This window comes from Agelaius tricolor, unplaced genomic scaffold (assembly GCF_023055355.1).
Source record: "Agelaius tricolor isolate 1412-34295 unplaced genomic scaffold, bAgeTri1.0.p SCAF_12, whole genome shotgun sequence".
NCBI lineage: Eukaryota > Metazoa > Chordata > Aves > Passeriformes > Icteridae > Agelaius > Agelaius tricolor.
Genome location: NW_027269272.1, coordinates 9395249 through 9411293, shown reverse-complemented (window position 1 = coordinate 9411293; position 16045 = coordinate 9395249). Strand labels below are relative to the sequence as shown.

Here is a 16045-nt window from a genome sequence, read left to right as displayed (position 1 = left end):
ACCTCCTGCAAATATAAGACTTAGAGAACTTCAGAAAAAGACACATTTAAAATCAAGCACGTATTTCTAACTATAAAATAACTTGTTTGTGCAAGTAATCCATAACAAACATCATTTTCCTCATTTTAATTCTGTAGTGCAAAATGCATTCTCTCCAACACTACGTACAAAGCAGATGAACCTGTTCTGTTGACACCAGCTCTGGGCCCACTCCATCAGACTGAACACATCTCACATTTGGAAACCATGTCCCAACACCCCCACAGCAGCTGGCTGGTACCAACCCTACACACTGAAAAACGCTAACATAAGCCATTTAGCAATGTCTTGCCACTATTACTGTTTCAACATCATCTGAATCTCCCAATTTGTCCTGCAAGCTGCCTGTGAACACTGCACAGCTCTCTCCTCATCTGCCAGCACAAGTCAGCCAAGTTCACAGAAGATGACACAGCTTAGCTGCTGCACACCACGTCAGAGTGTGCGCCGAGGCACGTCGCAGCAAGGGGATTTAACCTCTAATCCAGCAAACCCAAAAACACACACCATTCTGCTCACAACATCCAGCTCCTAGCTCAGATTTCCCCCCTCAAATTACAAATCTCCCTAGGATTTGTAAATGTGCTTCAGCTCCAAGGGAAAAAAATTATTCAAGCCCTTGCATTTTATTCCCAGGATAGCCACTAGGAATCTGACAGATCCCAAAAGTGTTAAAAGGGAACTGGCACAGAGACATGTAGTTTAAAAGCAGCACAGGCATCTTATGTGAGAAGAGTCTGTTCTCTGCTCTGGTTGGAAGGCCAGTAGCATTTACTTACTGAGGAAGCAACCAAAACCATCACCAATTTAGGTGGGTGGGAAGGCACCTGCAAAGATCACACACCATCCACTGCAGCAGAGTGCTCAGAGCCATGGCCAGTCTGGGCTTTATGGCTCTCCAAGGATGAAGATTTCACAACCACATCTTATTGAAAGGGTAAATGTAGCACAGGAGGGAAAGGCCAAAGCCTGTGAGGAACAGCAGTTTCTGGCATGCTCTGAGGGACAAGATGTGTCCCCCTGAGAGCATCACAGAACACAGCCAGGCTGGGCTTAGTTAGGTAAAGGACATTAAGGAGTGATGATGAAACAGACATTTGAACAGCTATAGCACACTGAAACCAGCATTCAGTACATTCCTGACCAAGAAAAAAAGGCCCAACCAAAATCAAAATTGAAGAACTGACAAAATATCCAGATAAAACAAGACTTGCAGGCACAGATGAAGGTTTGACGTCAACTCCTGAAACTGAGTCAATGAATTCATGGGTGATTTTTGTTTGTTTGTTTTCAGAAACTTGGGAATCTGTACTGATTTGAGATGAAAAGAAAATAAACCTCTCACAAATTCATTGAGCAAACTATACTTACCAAAACCATTCTTCCCATCTGCCAACAGATACAGGTTTCCCTAGTCACCAAAGCAAAAGGCTACAAAGTGCACAGTTCCCACATTATGCAGCATTTTTTAATTTGAAAACTTTATTGCTCTATATAAAACCTAAATAAAGTTTTCTTAGTACATAAAGCAAAGCAAGAAAGAGTTTCATTTTCAGATTGTGAGGCTGAAAGCCATAAAACCTTCAGGGAAGACAGGTACTCACGCTGGTAGTTGCACATAAAGCAGGCCTGGGCTGCAATCATCCACTCAGCTCTGGTCTCACAGAAGATAGCAATGTTAGTCTTTGGCTGCTGACCCAAGACTGCTAAGCCATTTCCAAAATTAACAGCTTTAATGTACACATCTTCATAAGAAAGCCAGGTATACTTGCCAAGGATGACCTAACAAGAACAATAAAATCAATTTAGAAAATGAAAATCCTTAAGACATGTCCTACAACATCTTCACCCATGTGAAGAATCCACAGATGTTTGAGTGACACATGCTTGAATTGTAACTGCAGTTTATTCAAGATAAAGATGACACTTTTTCTTGCCAAAAGCTACAGGGCCTGTGGAAGTTCCAACATAAATACCATATCACAGTGCAATATCTCCATGCATGTTACTACCTCAGTTTCTCTTTTCACAGAAGGGAAAGCAATTCTACACAAATACAACACTCAGATATTCATTTAAGGAAAAAAAAAAACTTGAAAAGGGAAACTGGAATCCAAAAAGCAGTATATCCATGGGCCCTCAGTCAGAAATTGTGAAATCCCTTTCCCTTTGTTCTGAAACAAATGTCAAGGGGATGAGCAGTAATATTTTTGCCTTTTTTTTACTGTTAAACAAAAGCGGGACAGAAGACAGGATAGGAAATGACTGACAAACCTCAGTTCTGAGAAGTCATGTAGAATATATTATGCAATCTCACTTTTCCATATGGGAAAGCTGGTGCACAGTAAAACTGGATTTGAATTTACAGGTTTCTGTGTGCACTTGCACCTTGCAGTACTATTCCCTTACTGATTGATAGGGTATTTCTTTGAGACCAACCTAGAAATTTTCATATGTAGATTAGTGAAGATGAAGATGTTTTATACTGAAAATCTATGCTTTGAATTATTATATCCTCCCCATCTATTTATATAAGCACACTGACAATTCTGAAAACAATTTACTAATCAAGTATTTCAGACAGGTTCTTTACAAAGCATTAGTAATAAATGCAAGCAAACACTACAAAAAACTAGAAAAGCTCCTTCATTCTTTTTTCTATATTTCATTCATCAATGGGAACTAAATTTCAAACTTTGGGCTGTCAAATCTAACAATTTTTGACATGTAACTACATTTCTAATGAGTTTGTATTTCCACATCTGCTTCTTTAATTAAACATATTTAAAAATCTCTCTCAAACTCTAATAGAAGAATAAAATTTAGTAGATTTCCTTTGTCAAGACACTTTTTCAAACTGTTTTATAGTTAAAATTAGTTGTAACAATGCATTTTACCTACTACAGCTTCACTGCATACTGCTCATTAACCTACTTGTTTAGTAGGGCAAACAGGTACATGTGCAGCTGCTTGGAATTTCACAAATGTCTTTATGGGAAAATATCATTTAACATGCCCAACAAACAACATTTGTCAACAACAGCAATATATAGCAATTCTACCAGAAAATACAGATTTCTCACACAAATATCTGCTCAGATTTTCCTGGTTTGTTTCCAGAAGCTCTGTTTCAGTGGCAAATAGGCTGTTTCAAAACCCAAAACCTGGGAGTCCCTTTTTGTTTCAACACACCAGGATATTTCTGGTGTGGAAAACTCTCACTGCTTCCAAAAAAAATATTGCACCTCTTCCTGTCCATCCAAATTTTGGTAATTTGGAATTTAAATTCCAATTTGGCATTTTTTTTTTTCCCAAAGGCAGTATTTTTGGCAGACGGGGAATTTCTTGACAAGCTCATCAGCAGAAAACAATTTATAGCAGTGACTTGGGCAATACCCTTTCCCTCATTATACTCTGCCTACAGTGCAGCCTCAGGAAAACTGCTCACAAATAATTAGGCCAAGAAATACAAGCAGATTCTTGTTACTGTTTCTGGTAAGCTTGCCAATCCATAAGAGGTTTTAGTAATTTCCATCACTCTCACTGAACTGGGGAACATAAATCAGTAATTGGCCAAAAATTAATCTCTCCAAATAATACTTGTGATTCTGCTTTTTTCCCCTTTTTTTATTCTCTTAAATAATTCATCTTAAACTTGTTGATATGTAGTGAAAGATCACTCATTGGTGCTTTCTTTTCTTAAAAAGGAAAAATCCTGTTAAAGGATGTGTAGCACCATTGGCTGTAGCTATTTATATAAAAATACATTTCTGAAGAACACTGATGTGAGAACAGGTAAGACCTTTTTCAATGCAGCAATTTTGAGTTTTACTTTCCTACTGCCATCCATATATTCAAATTCCAGTGTTCCTTCCCATGCCCAGTGTTTTTTCTCTATTCCCTCCCTATGACATTTACATTATCCACACATGAGTGAATAACAGCTACTCATATATACATATTACTAAATTGGCTTCAAGTCCCTTTCTCCTGCATTTCTCTACCAGCTTCCTCTGCAGGACACAGAGCAGGTTACAGTTTGCAGGACACAGAGCAGGTTACAGTTTGCAGGACACAGAGCAGGTTACAGTTTGCAGGACACAGAGCAGGTTACAGTTTATCTCACACCCCTCATGTTGGAGGGTGTCTCCAAACCCATTTCCCTTCTTGGCTTTGCCCTCAGTAGCTTTTGCTGACATTTTCCAATGTACAGGCAAGAAAGACAAGGAGCTACTGGAGAAAGTGCAGTGGATGCCACAAAGATGATGAGGGGTCTGGAGCATCTCCCTTGCAAGGAGAGACTGCAGGAGCTGGGCCTGGTTAGTCTGGAGAAGAGAAGACTGAGGAGATCTCATCAATGCATACAAAAATCTCAAAGGGGTGCCAAGAGCATGGTGCCAGGCTCTTCTCAAGAGTTCCTAGTGATGGGACAAGGAGCAATGGCCATGAACTAAAACATAAGAAATTCCACTTTAACACGAAGAACAATTTCTTGACATTGAGGGTGGAGAGCCCTGGAGCAGCTGCCCAGGGAAGGTGTGGAGTCTCCCTCTGGAGACATCCCAAACCCACCAGGACACGTTCCTGTGCCACCTGCTCTGAGTCACCCTGCCTGGGCAGGACTGGATGATCTCCAGAGGTCCCTTCCAACCCTAACAATTCTGTGATTCTGCTTCTGCTGCCAACAGATAAGACTAGCATGAGGCACCAAAATCCTTTAAACATTCACACATGTTTAACTTAACTTTCAGAGCTTATTTCTGCTTGGTAAATAATGGAAAGAAAATAACTGTCCAAGAGCTTGGGCAGAAGGGCCCAAGAAGTGAGTTTGAGCAGAGATGGAAGAGCCCCACAGAGCGAGAGCAGGCAGCAGGACCTGCAGTGCTGGGGTTTCCCTGGAACCACAGCATTCCATGGGAGAACGCTGCCCTCTCGTGCTCCAGCATTCCACTGCAGCCTGAGTCACACTGGCACACAAACACCAGAACTATCCAGACTCTGTTAGTATTTGGAAATCCAGAGAAACAGAGACTAAACACATAGCTAGCATTTCTTTTGCCTGGATTTTAGAAACATATTAAAATTTTTAGTGCAAAGGTGAAATAAAACCTTCTTGATAAAGCTGCTGGCTCATGTAGAGTCATTAAACTACCTGATCTCGGTTACTTTTGAAGGTCTTCCTAAAAGTACTTTATAAGACTTAAAGAATATTGACCATGATTTGGAAACCAGTGATCATGAATTAAATACATCTTTCTGTACAAGTTTATTAAAAATAATACAAAGGAGGTTATTTGAAATGCCCACTTTTGGCCTTTTACACATGAACACATGGATTGCAGATATATTTATCTGAAAACCCCCCCCTAACATACCACTTACATAGCAATCTATGGTTTTCAACATCTTAAGTGACTCTCTTAGTGCTCAATAATTTGGCATGGCAAGAACCTTCACTTTAAGCTTCAGTATCAGCAATAATAAGTAAAATTCTGAATTCCCAGAACTGCCCATGTGCTTGCTGTTGCACCCAAGTCTCTCAGGCTTTAGATGCATCACTTTCCCCAACAAAGCTGTGTTTTCTTCTCTCCACTATGTCTTATTTATTATGCTCCCAGTAATTCTGTTCTTGGTTACCAACCCTTTATAAAGCTGAGCAAGACAAACAAACAGACATTTCCTCATAAAATAAACCAATGAAAAAACACATGCACAAAGCCAAATCCACATACCAACATAGATCAAAGCAAGCACCTGATGACATAGCCTACAACTAAGATGACACAAAATAATGAGGCTCATCTTTTGGGCATTATAAAATTTCTGCTGTGGTTAAATTAAGTCCCTTTGCCAATTAATTACATCTTAATCTCAGAGGTATTTTCAACATTATTTATCCTGACTTAAATGCATGGTTTATGAAATTAATATTAGGTATGCATGTTATTGGAGAAGGAAATGGCAGAGTACAATATAGAAGGAAATAGAATAACCATTTATGAATTACTATGAAATGTAACAAGTGCATAAGCATTTGTATTTTAGTCACATCCATGAATTTTTGCTACTTTAGAATCTGCACAGAAACAAACATTTTTGCAACAATACACTATCATAAAAATTTTAAAAATTATAGATTATCTGAGATAGCATTGTTTTGCAAGAAATTAATGGAGTATCTGATCTTAAAGATGTTAAGAAGCTCTAAATAATTTTAGCTGCAAGTGCAAGGAGACTTACTTTTCCCAATAATCAAAAGCTGAATATTTTACCTTTTTTTTGTATATATATATAAAATATAAAAATATATGGCAACTCCTGTAAGGTATAGAAATAACATGCATTATACATAAGAATTAAACTTGTGCACCTTTTTGAAGGACTGCACCAAACCTCAGCAAGCTGGCTTTGTGCTAAAGGGAACCAGGCAATAAAAGGTGCCTGGAATGAAAGAAATCAAAAGAAGAGAACCCTGACATTTAGAATCAACAAGGTATCTTGTGAAACGTTCTGATTTTCCTCACTTGCTAACACATGCCATGAGACCTTAAGAAACAATGTATTCCCTATCAGGAAAAAAAAAAAAAAAAAAAGAAAACTAAATGGTCTTGTGTGATAATGCCACAACTTGGAACAAAGTAACAGGAGATTAAGTATGGCAATTGACCACAATGAACCCTTGTGTCAAGCTTAGACAAAATTACCTAACTTGGGTAATTTCTAAGCCTAAATACTCACAAACAAGTAATTTAAGTGGATCAACACAAACATCCTTCAGATTTCCAATATTCACAACGCTTTGCTTGCATAATGGAAAAGGCTAAAACTCCTAAGTCCTTAAGTCTTACATTCAAAATTATGATTAAAAAACAGGGCACATGTTTTTTATGTAAAAAACAGGGCAGCCAAAATTCTGATCTGTGCTCAGAAACCATTCTTTGTTCAACATGAACTTTCTGTTTCTTTATAGAATAATGAGGCAGCAAAATGTGCATCAAGCACACATCCTTCATACTGCAAAACTACCTCCACAGCTAAGGGCAAGTTTCACTAACAATGAAGTTTGTATAAAGATTTTAACAGAACTGAACTTTGCCATATATTGTGGTATTAACCAAATTTGATTTTAAATATCTATCAGACTTAAAACTAGCAGCATGAAGAGAAATTTTGTCCATCTGCACAGAAACTAATCTTAACTAAAAATTATCTATTGTGGATTTAATAACTTCTAATACAGAAATGCAGAACTTTAACAAACAGAGATGCACAAATATGAACATTCTGTTGAAATATTCTGCCCTTCCTCAGGCAGAAGTGCATTTTTCAATGTGTCTGAACAAACACAAAGCAGCAAATGACAATAGTCTTGAACATAATACACTATAAAAAGTCAGTCCCTTGAAACAACAGAGCTGCTGTCAAACACTGAAATCACATCTCCCACACACATCAGGATTACAGATTAGCAGAGTGGTTCACCTTAAAGGAGACTCAAAGAAAAAAAGACTCTTCAATCAAATCCGAGCAATCTTTTTACAAACAAAAAATTCATTTAAGTCCTGAATTCCCTGGACAGAACAGCAAATCCTTAAATCACAACTAAGGCTGTGTTGCAAAGGCACATCTGAGTACTGGCATCCAGTATTTCTGTATATTTATCTGATGACAGTTCAGAATAACACAAAGGGAGACTTTTTAAAATTCACTTAAAAAAGAAACCTTTAAAACTACTTACATCACCAGCTGAATATTAAAAACAAATACCTAAAACATACTTGTGTTTTTTCTTTGACTGAAACCATAAATAGGCTATCTATTCAAGAGTGCAAAAAGGTTTAGATTTGGCTTAAATGCCAAGTACTGAAAGACTGGGATTTAGATAATTTAATTTCTTTTCACAGCTACTGAATCTAAGCGGAGAAATTTATTTTCCCCAGCTTTGCTTTACTGGACTAGAAGTGCTGTGTAAAAAAGTAAACATACTTTGGAAAAAAACTCTTGAAGGCAGACTGCAAGAAGACTTACCTTTTTAAAAACTTTTCCTGATGGCTGGATTTCATCTTCCTCTTTCAGAATTTCACGTGTTCCCAAGAGTTTTTTGTCCTTATATTTCGTTTTAGCATATTTAAAAACTTTGTCGAGTGTATCACACCCAGGATATAAAACTGAAGCTAAGCAATGCAGACTGTTCACAGATCTGTATGCACCCCCAGGCTTGTTATTCACAGGCCTGGCTTTAACCTGCTTGGCTTTTGCTATAGCCTGCTTTGATCCTGAAAGGATGTACCATGGAATGTATGTTACAAGGGAGTACACCAGGACTATGAAGTTTATAAACTGTAAAAGAATAGGGTTGATGTTATGCTTCAACTTCATTTTGGCCGCTTGAGAATGTTACAAGAGACAGTTTGGAAACATGGATCAGCTAGACAGGGGTCCAAAAAGATCTGAAAAGAGAAAAGAAAAAAGAAAGGGTTAGTAGTAAACTATCACTGTTGGCAGAAGGTATTTTTACACATGATATTACAATCCATATCCCAGTAGGTGTCTTTATGCAGGAGTTAGAAGTCTAAACCCCACACAAAAATGAAAGCAGACACAGGAGGTGGAACTGTTCCACTCCCCTTTAGCAGACTGCAGTACAATGACATATGCATCTCAGGTATTTATCTGAAAGTATTTTGTGATTATACAATTTAAAAGATCCTCTTCAACATCAGAGCACCTCCATGTGCACCTTCACTAGGAAGGAACCCCTATGACCTCTGACTGTGAACAATCAAGCCCTAGGAGCACAGGCAATGTCACTCTGCACATGGGAACCCCAGCTATTAAAGATGTTGAAATGTTTCCCAAGTGCTGGACACACTGGGACAGCCACCTGAGAGAAGGAAAGCTGTGTATGTGACAGAACTTTGCTGCTTCATTCCTAGGGACTTCCCATCAGTCCTATGATTTCAGTCTCAGAACCAGTATCCAATGAGCCCACTTGTACCAATAAACATGAGCTAAGTAATATTGGGTAAATACCAGAAAAGAGCTTATAAATATCCCCAAATTCCTGGCAACAGCAGAATGCAGAGATGTGTAACTTTTTCCAGAGTCCTTAATGATGCCAGGATATTCACTTTGTCTTTTTTAAAAGCATAATTTACTATATCTAATGACTACAATGATGATGCAACTTTCTAATGTATTCTACTGTTGAGTCATGAAATTATGCAATTTGTCTAAAAGATTAAAAAGGTAAATCAACAAAATAACTGAAATCCTTATGGAAATCAGGGATGGTTGCCATAATGGCTAAAGATGAATTTCTGCAACAGTCCACGAGCCACTAGCTGAAAAACAGTGTTTTGTACATAATAAACTACAAATGCACTTCATTCAGTTAACCTTTCAAACATATTGATACAACTTATTAAAAGCAGTGTCATAAATCAAGCAACTAATAATAATGTATACATAAGCTGCACAGCTTTTCACAATTCTAAATTAATTTTTATTCATGAGATGCATTACTCTGTGCTGATGTCTTACACTCTTAGACTTTTCCTCCATTAACTCTCTGAAATCCCTAATAAACAGAAATTTGAGTTGAAAAAAGTAATTTTTAAATCATATAAGATCTTTCAGTAGCAATGGAAAGAAGCCTTGCTTCATTAATCCTAAATCTGCAGTCCTTTTGGGACTGGATCAACCCAGCATCCTTCACTTCTAGGATGAGATTCATTCCATCTTTCCCTGAAACACAAAACTTCTTAAAACTCCAAGCAAAAATATTTCATGATCATATTTTTCCCTAACAAGCTGCTGTAATCTCACTGTTAACAAACTGCCTGTAATGATGCAGTGAAGGAACCAAACAACATCAAAGTCTGTTCTGCAGAGCACCCTGAGACACAAACTCAAATAAACCACAGGAGCTCTTCACAGTAGGAAATCACTGCAACAAGCAGCAGTGGAGGAAAGACTTAAAATATTTAAAAAATTAAATGGAAGTGCATATATTTTAATTTTCAGATCAAAGGCAAAAAGCAATGACAAATAGAAAACAAACTTAAATAGGCTAAAGGGCAAATTCAGTAATCTCTTGAAGAGATTTATGTTCTTAGGGTGCCACTGAAGGATACTTAATGAAAATAACCATGAGCCAGCCAAGCAGCTACTGCAGGCCAGAAAAATTATACTGTTGTTGATAGCAGCACAGAACAAGATGTTTAAAAGCTGAATCCAGAGTACACACAGCAAGAATTTGCCCATTTTTAAAAAATTTTTATGTTGTACTATTATTTCGCCTGGCACAGTTCAGGAGATGAACATCTTTTTTCTCCTTATAAAGCTGGAGAACTTCTCTCTGCCTAAAAAGTAGAAACAGAATTTAACCAAACACTGCTACATATGAAAATTAAAGCAACTCATTTAATACCTTTAGGCAAACTGTTCTTCAAAGAAACTCCCTATCTGACACACAGTCAAAGCTGTTCAAATAATATTTTCTCTAGGTTTCATAACTTTCCTTGGTTAGAGAGGCACTGAACCCTTCCAGAACAGCAGCCTCCCATTTCATTTTGCAGTCAGTTATCCCAACAGCTTTATTCTCTCCTCAGAAGGAGAGAGGAACCTTTTTCACTATTTCTATGCTAACCATGCCAAAGTGCCATGTCAAGTTCCTCTTCTGGCTCATCCTTGCATAATAACCCCCAAACCTGGAAATCTTTGCTTTGAATTGCAAACATAAATTGTGCTTTGCTCATCATTTTATAAAAAGCTGCATTGCAAGGAAGGGTCTAAGGAACACTCCAACAGCACAGACTAAAGTCTTGGACTGCCCCTTGGCTCAGAAAAGCAAGCATCCTGTTCTAGAACTCTGCTCTGATGTACATCTCTTAAATTGCTAACTATTTCAGTTGGTCCTTCACAAAAGTGAGGCTATTACCAGTCATCTATTGAAAACAGTTTATTTTAAAAATTAAGAATTTTTTTTCACTCAAAATGTAATGTTTTTACAATTCAAAATTATCTTTTTCAAGTGAAGTTTTTTGTCTTACAGACCGAGTAAGAGTCAATTTTTTTCCTTCAAAAAATCTTATAATTATGAGATAGCAAACTTTAGCAAGAGAGAGAGCTCAGGTGCCAATGTCTTAAGAATTTGGCAATGGATTGAAGACTGTGATATTTACAGAGAATCTGTGCTTGTAACTAATTGTAATTACCATTGTAATTGGACACTGGAAAAGTGCAATGCCTTTTGGAACAAGAAAGAAAAATATATTCCAGTCCTTTCATTAGAAGAATGAGCTCCAGGATCTTTGTAGGGTGATGGTTCTAAGGAGAGCTGAGCCATGACACCAAGTTCCTGGGTGGCACTATAAAGGCTCCCCCTCTTTCCTTGTGTAACTGAAGAACAGAAGCTGCATTTTAACTCATCATTTTATTTGTTTGCTATGTTGTTGAAGAGGAAAACACCAGGTAAGAAAAGGAGATGCAGTTTAAAATGCCTTTGTGCCCCACAGATTTATAACTGCCATTCCCAGAAGAACATCAAAGTCAGCTAGGTGGATCACTAAACATTCAATTAAAAAACCATTTTGATGACAGTGTAGAAGCAAAACTCTACCCTGACTTGAGGCTGGAGTGCTAGATGTAAGGCAATTATGTTTTACAGCAAGCAAAACCAATGCAGCTGAACATGACAGTACATTTTGTCTTGGCTTTTCTTCCTTATACAAAAGGTCATTTAACCTCCATTAAGAAAACTACTTTAATGACAATGTAAAAGAACAACACTGTTTATATTAAGATACAATGGTTGCTCATGCATTCTTCTCTGTAACAATTATTATTTCAAAATGTATGCTATTTTTAAAACTCAAAATGAAAATACAGCATTAAAAATCAACCTGCAGAACTACTCTAAAAATTAGAAGTTTTAGTGAAATTTTCAAGGTTATATCAAATCTGGAAGATGTAAAAGGGAAGCAATATTTGCTGTTTAATATTCTGCCTTAAAAAAAAATAGTACCCAACAAAAACAAAACTTTGAAAGATTTAGTGAAATACTATACATGGTTTTAACATGTAATTGAAGTACAATATGTTCTACTTTTTAATTTTGGAAGCAGATGACTGCCTCTGACCATAAAAAGAGTGTAAGCAAACCCATCATTTTGGGGCAGGGAACAGAAAGCAGAGGACATGATCCTAAGCAGTTTTTGCAAGTATGAAACTATGGCACAGTGAGAAAGTTCACTGCATTTTCAGCACTGGAATTTTGTTCTTAGGGAGCTCCTGCCTAATCACTGACAAATAAAAACACATGACATGGGTAATATTCTAACTCAGTGGTTTGGTCTGCAGATTAGCTGTAAACACTCAGGTTCTTACAGAACATGAGTCCATCCTGGTTTCACATAATCCTGCTGGGGTTTTTGAGGATTCAGTGCTCAGACTCTGACTAGTGATGCAGGAAAGGCTGGGAGGTGAAATCCTGGATGAAAGGACTGCTAATTTATACAAGAATATAACTTAGAGAAAATCCACTCAAGCAAAGGGCTCTGGACATGCATAAGAGATGTTCACTTACATGTAATTCATGTTTAGTCTGGTAGTCAGCAAATGGGAAAGAGCAAGACCATAAATTAAGTTTGACACACTTTTTCAATAGCAGAAAGAAGCAGCAACCAGCACACTCATTCATGAGTCTGGAGAAATAAACCAGTACTTTTCAGGACTGATCCTTCTTAATACATAATCAGTGATTTGGCCTGATATACTACTTATACTAATACTGTTATACCCTTTAGTTTCAGAAGAAAACTTTTGTTAGATGACAAAGAAAAAATCCTTCAAGGAATGTGTTTACTAATTGACCTGCTTATAACAATTACACGACAATAAAAGCATGAATTAACAAGAAAAAAAGGAACCTTATGCAACTTCTCATCGTGGCAGGTACAGGTACAAGAGCTGATACAAGATGTTCCAGTCTCAGTTTACTCAACAGGAGCTGTCACAGGCAACTGCATGAAATCTAAAAATGGAAAATTCCCATTAAATATGGCAATTATAAAACGCATCCTCCATTTTTTTCCACTCGTATTTTATAATAAATAAAAACCTTTTTCTCATCTGATACTGCACTGTATCACCTCAGAGAGCCCAGGCCCACTGCAAGTTAACACAAAGCCAGATGTGACACCCAGCACAGCCACTGCTCAGACCTGAGTCCTGTACAGTCAAGGTGGCTGCAGCAGCTTTGGGTGAACTCAGGAGCTCATGGGACTTGTCTCCCTGAGAAATTCTAACTCCCCAGTGCCTTTCAGTGTACACTGAACCATTCTGTACAATCTGCCATCTGGGGCAGGAAAAAAACTGACCTATCTTTGTGTATCCACCCACACAGAGAATGCACTTCAGCCTGAGTAATAAAATATTCTTGAACACTTTATAAAAAGACTTAATAAAATAGTAATCATTGTATTTATTGATTTTGCTCTACTATACATTAAAGTATTATTTATTGTCCTTTGCAGAAAGAAGTCTTGAAAACCTGTGCCAGCAAATCACATTTAAAATAGGCAAATGTAAACATTTTGTACCTATTACTTTTCTGCAAACATTACTATTTACACAGTTCTTAAAGATAATCTTTTCCAGTTTCAGTGGATTAACTATTTGCTGCCTGAGGTGAGCACCCAGGGTGCTCACTGCCCTGGTTTTTGACTTCCATGGCTTCACACACTCCAACCCAGAGGCTCCAATATACTCTTTCAAAAAAACCCCATTTTTGTCAACAATTTCTAGTATTAGAAATACATATTAAATTTCTCTTATCAGTGAATCTTGCAAAAAAAAAAAAAAACAAACCTGATTTATTAACATTCACTGAAAGGATAAAAAGGTTATTCACTGGGTTAGGCTTTAACAGACAAAATAACAGAGTAGCTTCATGTACTGCCCAATATCTTCATTACAGAATATAACAATAGGAGTTCTCAAGACAATGTAACAAAGCCCTTAATACTTCTAACTGCACCAAAAAATAGCCTATATTAGTTTACATCTGGACTTCAAAAGTAACACTAACCCTGAAGAGGCAAGCTTTTACTACATCTGGAATTCACTCAAGAATTTGAATGTCAGTATTTGCTAGCACTCAGCAAGTAAGCCTTTCTTTTACAAAAAAGAGACCAAAAAGAAAGAAATCCCCATCACTGATTTAAAAATGCTCATGCAGTCATCTATATAAAAATAAGAAGGCAAACCAAATGTGCACAACAGCCAATGCTTCACAAGGCAACTCCCTGGACTGTGAAGCAAGGAGGGCCTGAGGCAAAGAACAGGGCACAGGAGAATCCCAAACATGCACCTATCTAAGGGGAAGGTCTCTTTTGCAATATGGGTTTAAGGGACAGTTCTGTTTGAAAACAGATGCTCTTCACAGGTACAGCACAGGTGTTTTCAGATATTTCTTGGAACAGAGAGGATAGAAATCCCAGCAAGCCCTACTGAATGCTGGAAATGGATGCTTTGGGTCCCTGAAGAGGAGCTGGTCCTCAGCACATCCTCCCAAACTGGAAGCAACAGCAATGTGGGCACAAGGACACACCTCACCTCCCCAGCTGACCCTTCACTGCTTCCCACAAGCCTCTCCTCCCACCACCTTCTGCATTCCCTGAGCTCTGCTGCCCTGGCACTGCCTGTGGGAGCTGTGCTGCTCTCCAGGCCATCCTGGCACACCCCTCTCTCCCAGGCCCTGTGCTTTCCACACAAGTGCACACACTGCCCTTGTCCCCTGCTTGCCGATTTTCCAGCCTCTGACCCCTCCCAGTTACCTTTTCCTGGCTGCTACCTGGGTCCCAGCATCACTTCTAGCACAAGGGAGACCTTCCATGAGCCTCCCAAACATCCCCAAAACCCTTCTCCAGGCAGATCTGGACCCTGCTACAAACAGGAGTGCCTCTCTGCAGTCAGGCTGGGAACAGGTCCATGGCTCTGTCCCAAAGGACATCTGCTTTCAACAGGGAGGAACAGCACTGCTCAGCACTGACCCCCAGGAGCCCCCATCCCCTGGGAACACAGCCAGCAGGACCTTCCTCAACAGCTCCACATCACCACACAGGGCTTGTCACAGGCATGGAACAGCCTCTGCTACAGAAAGATCTAGAAGAGGATTGCATGGCTGTAACACAGGTGAGCACTCAGCCAGAGGTTCTCCTGAAACTCTTTCAAGCACACAAGAATGAAACTGATTCCCACATCAGCTGCAGTCCCTGATGTCTCACTCCCAGTCCTGGACAGGAGACAACCTGTCTCTCATGGACTCTGCCCTCCCTGCTGCTCCACATTCTGTGAACTGCTGTGGTCTCACACAGAAAGAGGGATGGTGGGAGACCAGAATTGCTATTGATTATGTCTCTGCTCTCAAAAGGAAGCAGATCTTCAGGACATTGACTGAAGAACACTCTCTGAAAGGACACGTCAGGCAACTCTGAGCTACCTTATTCAGATCATCTGTAGGCTCCAGCTGTGAGCCACCTCTAGCACAAGCCTGGGTGAACCCTAAGGCTCTTGAAATGCCTCCCCTCACTCTGCCAGGGAGCACAAGGCTGGCAGATGGCCAGAGCCAGCACAGCACTCCCACTCCTGCTTCCACAACTCAACCCACTCAAGGCTTCAGCATAAGCACATCCACAACTCAGCTCCAGTCCCGAGGGAACCTCAGGCACTGCTCTGCAGGAGAGCAGCTCTGAACAGCCCAGGGGGCACACAGAGCAGCAGGGAACAGGCACCATGACCTGGAACAAACCAGCTCCCAGGTAGGATTTAACAGACTGCTGGGGCAGCAAAGGGTGTGCATGAACTGCACAGCCCGAGGCTGTGATTTCAGCGTGGCTCAGGCAGATTTAACGCTGGGCTGCTAATAAAAACAGACTGTTCATCTCCAAAAGGTAATTCCACTCTTGCCCTCCATTGTACCAACACACAGCTGCCTGTGTGG

The 16045-nt window shown here is 39.1% G+C and overlaps 1 protein-coding gene across 8 annotated transcripts in view; it reads right to left on the bottom strand.

Annotated features, from left to right (window-relative positions):
- ACSL3 (acyl-CoA synthetase long chain family member 3) overlaps positions 1 to 16045 on the bottom strand; it is a 50557-nt gene that overhangs the window by 22125 nt on the left and 12387 nt on the right. For 7 of the 8 annotated variants that reach the window (XR_011680764.1, XM_071437483.1, XM_071437482.1 and 4 more), the window contains 3 exons: positions 12972 to 13075; positions 8068 to 8489; positions 1644 to 1821 (listed from right to left, as the gene is read on the bottom strand). Coding sequence is in view for 7 of the 8 variants with exons in the window: in XM_071437483.1 (XP_071293584.1) it covers positions 1644 to 1821; positions 8068 to 8418 (529 nt within the window). In the remaining variant the exon portion in view is untranslated. The remainder of the gene's footprint in view (positions 1 to 1643; positions 1822 to 8067; positions 8490 to 12971; positions 13076 to 16045) is intronic. The other variant, XM_071437487.1, reaches the window with a different exon arrangement.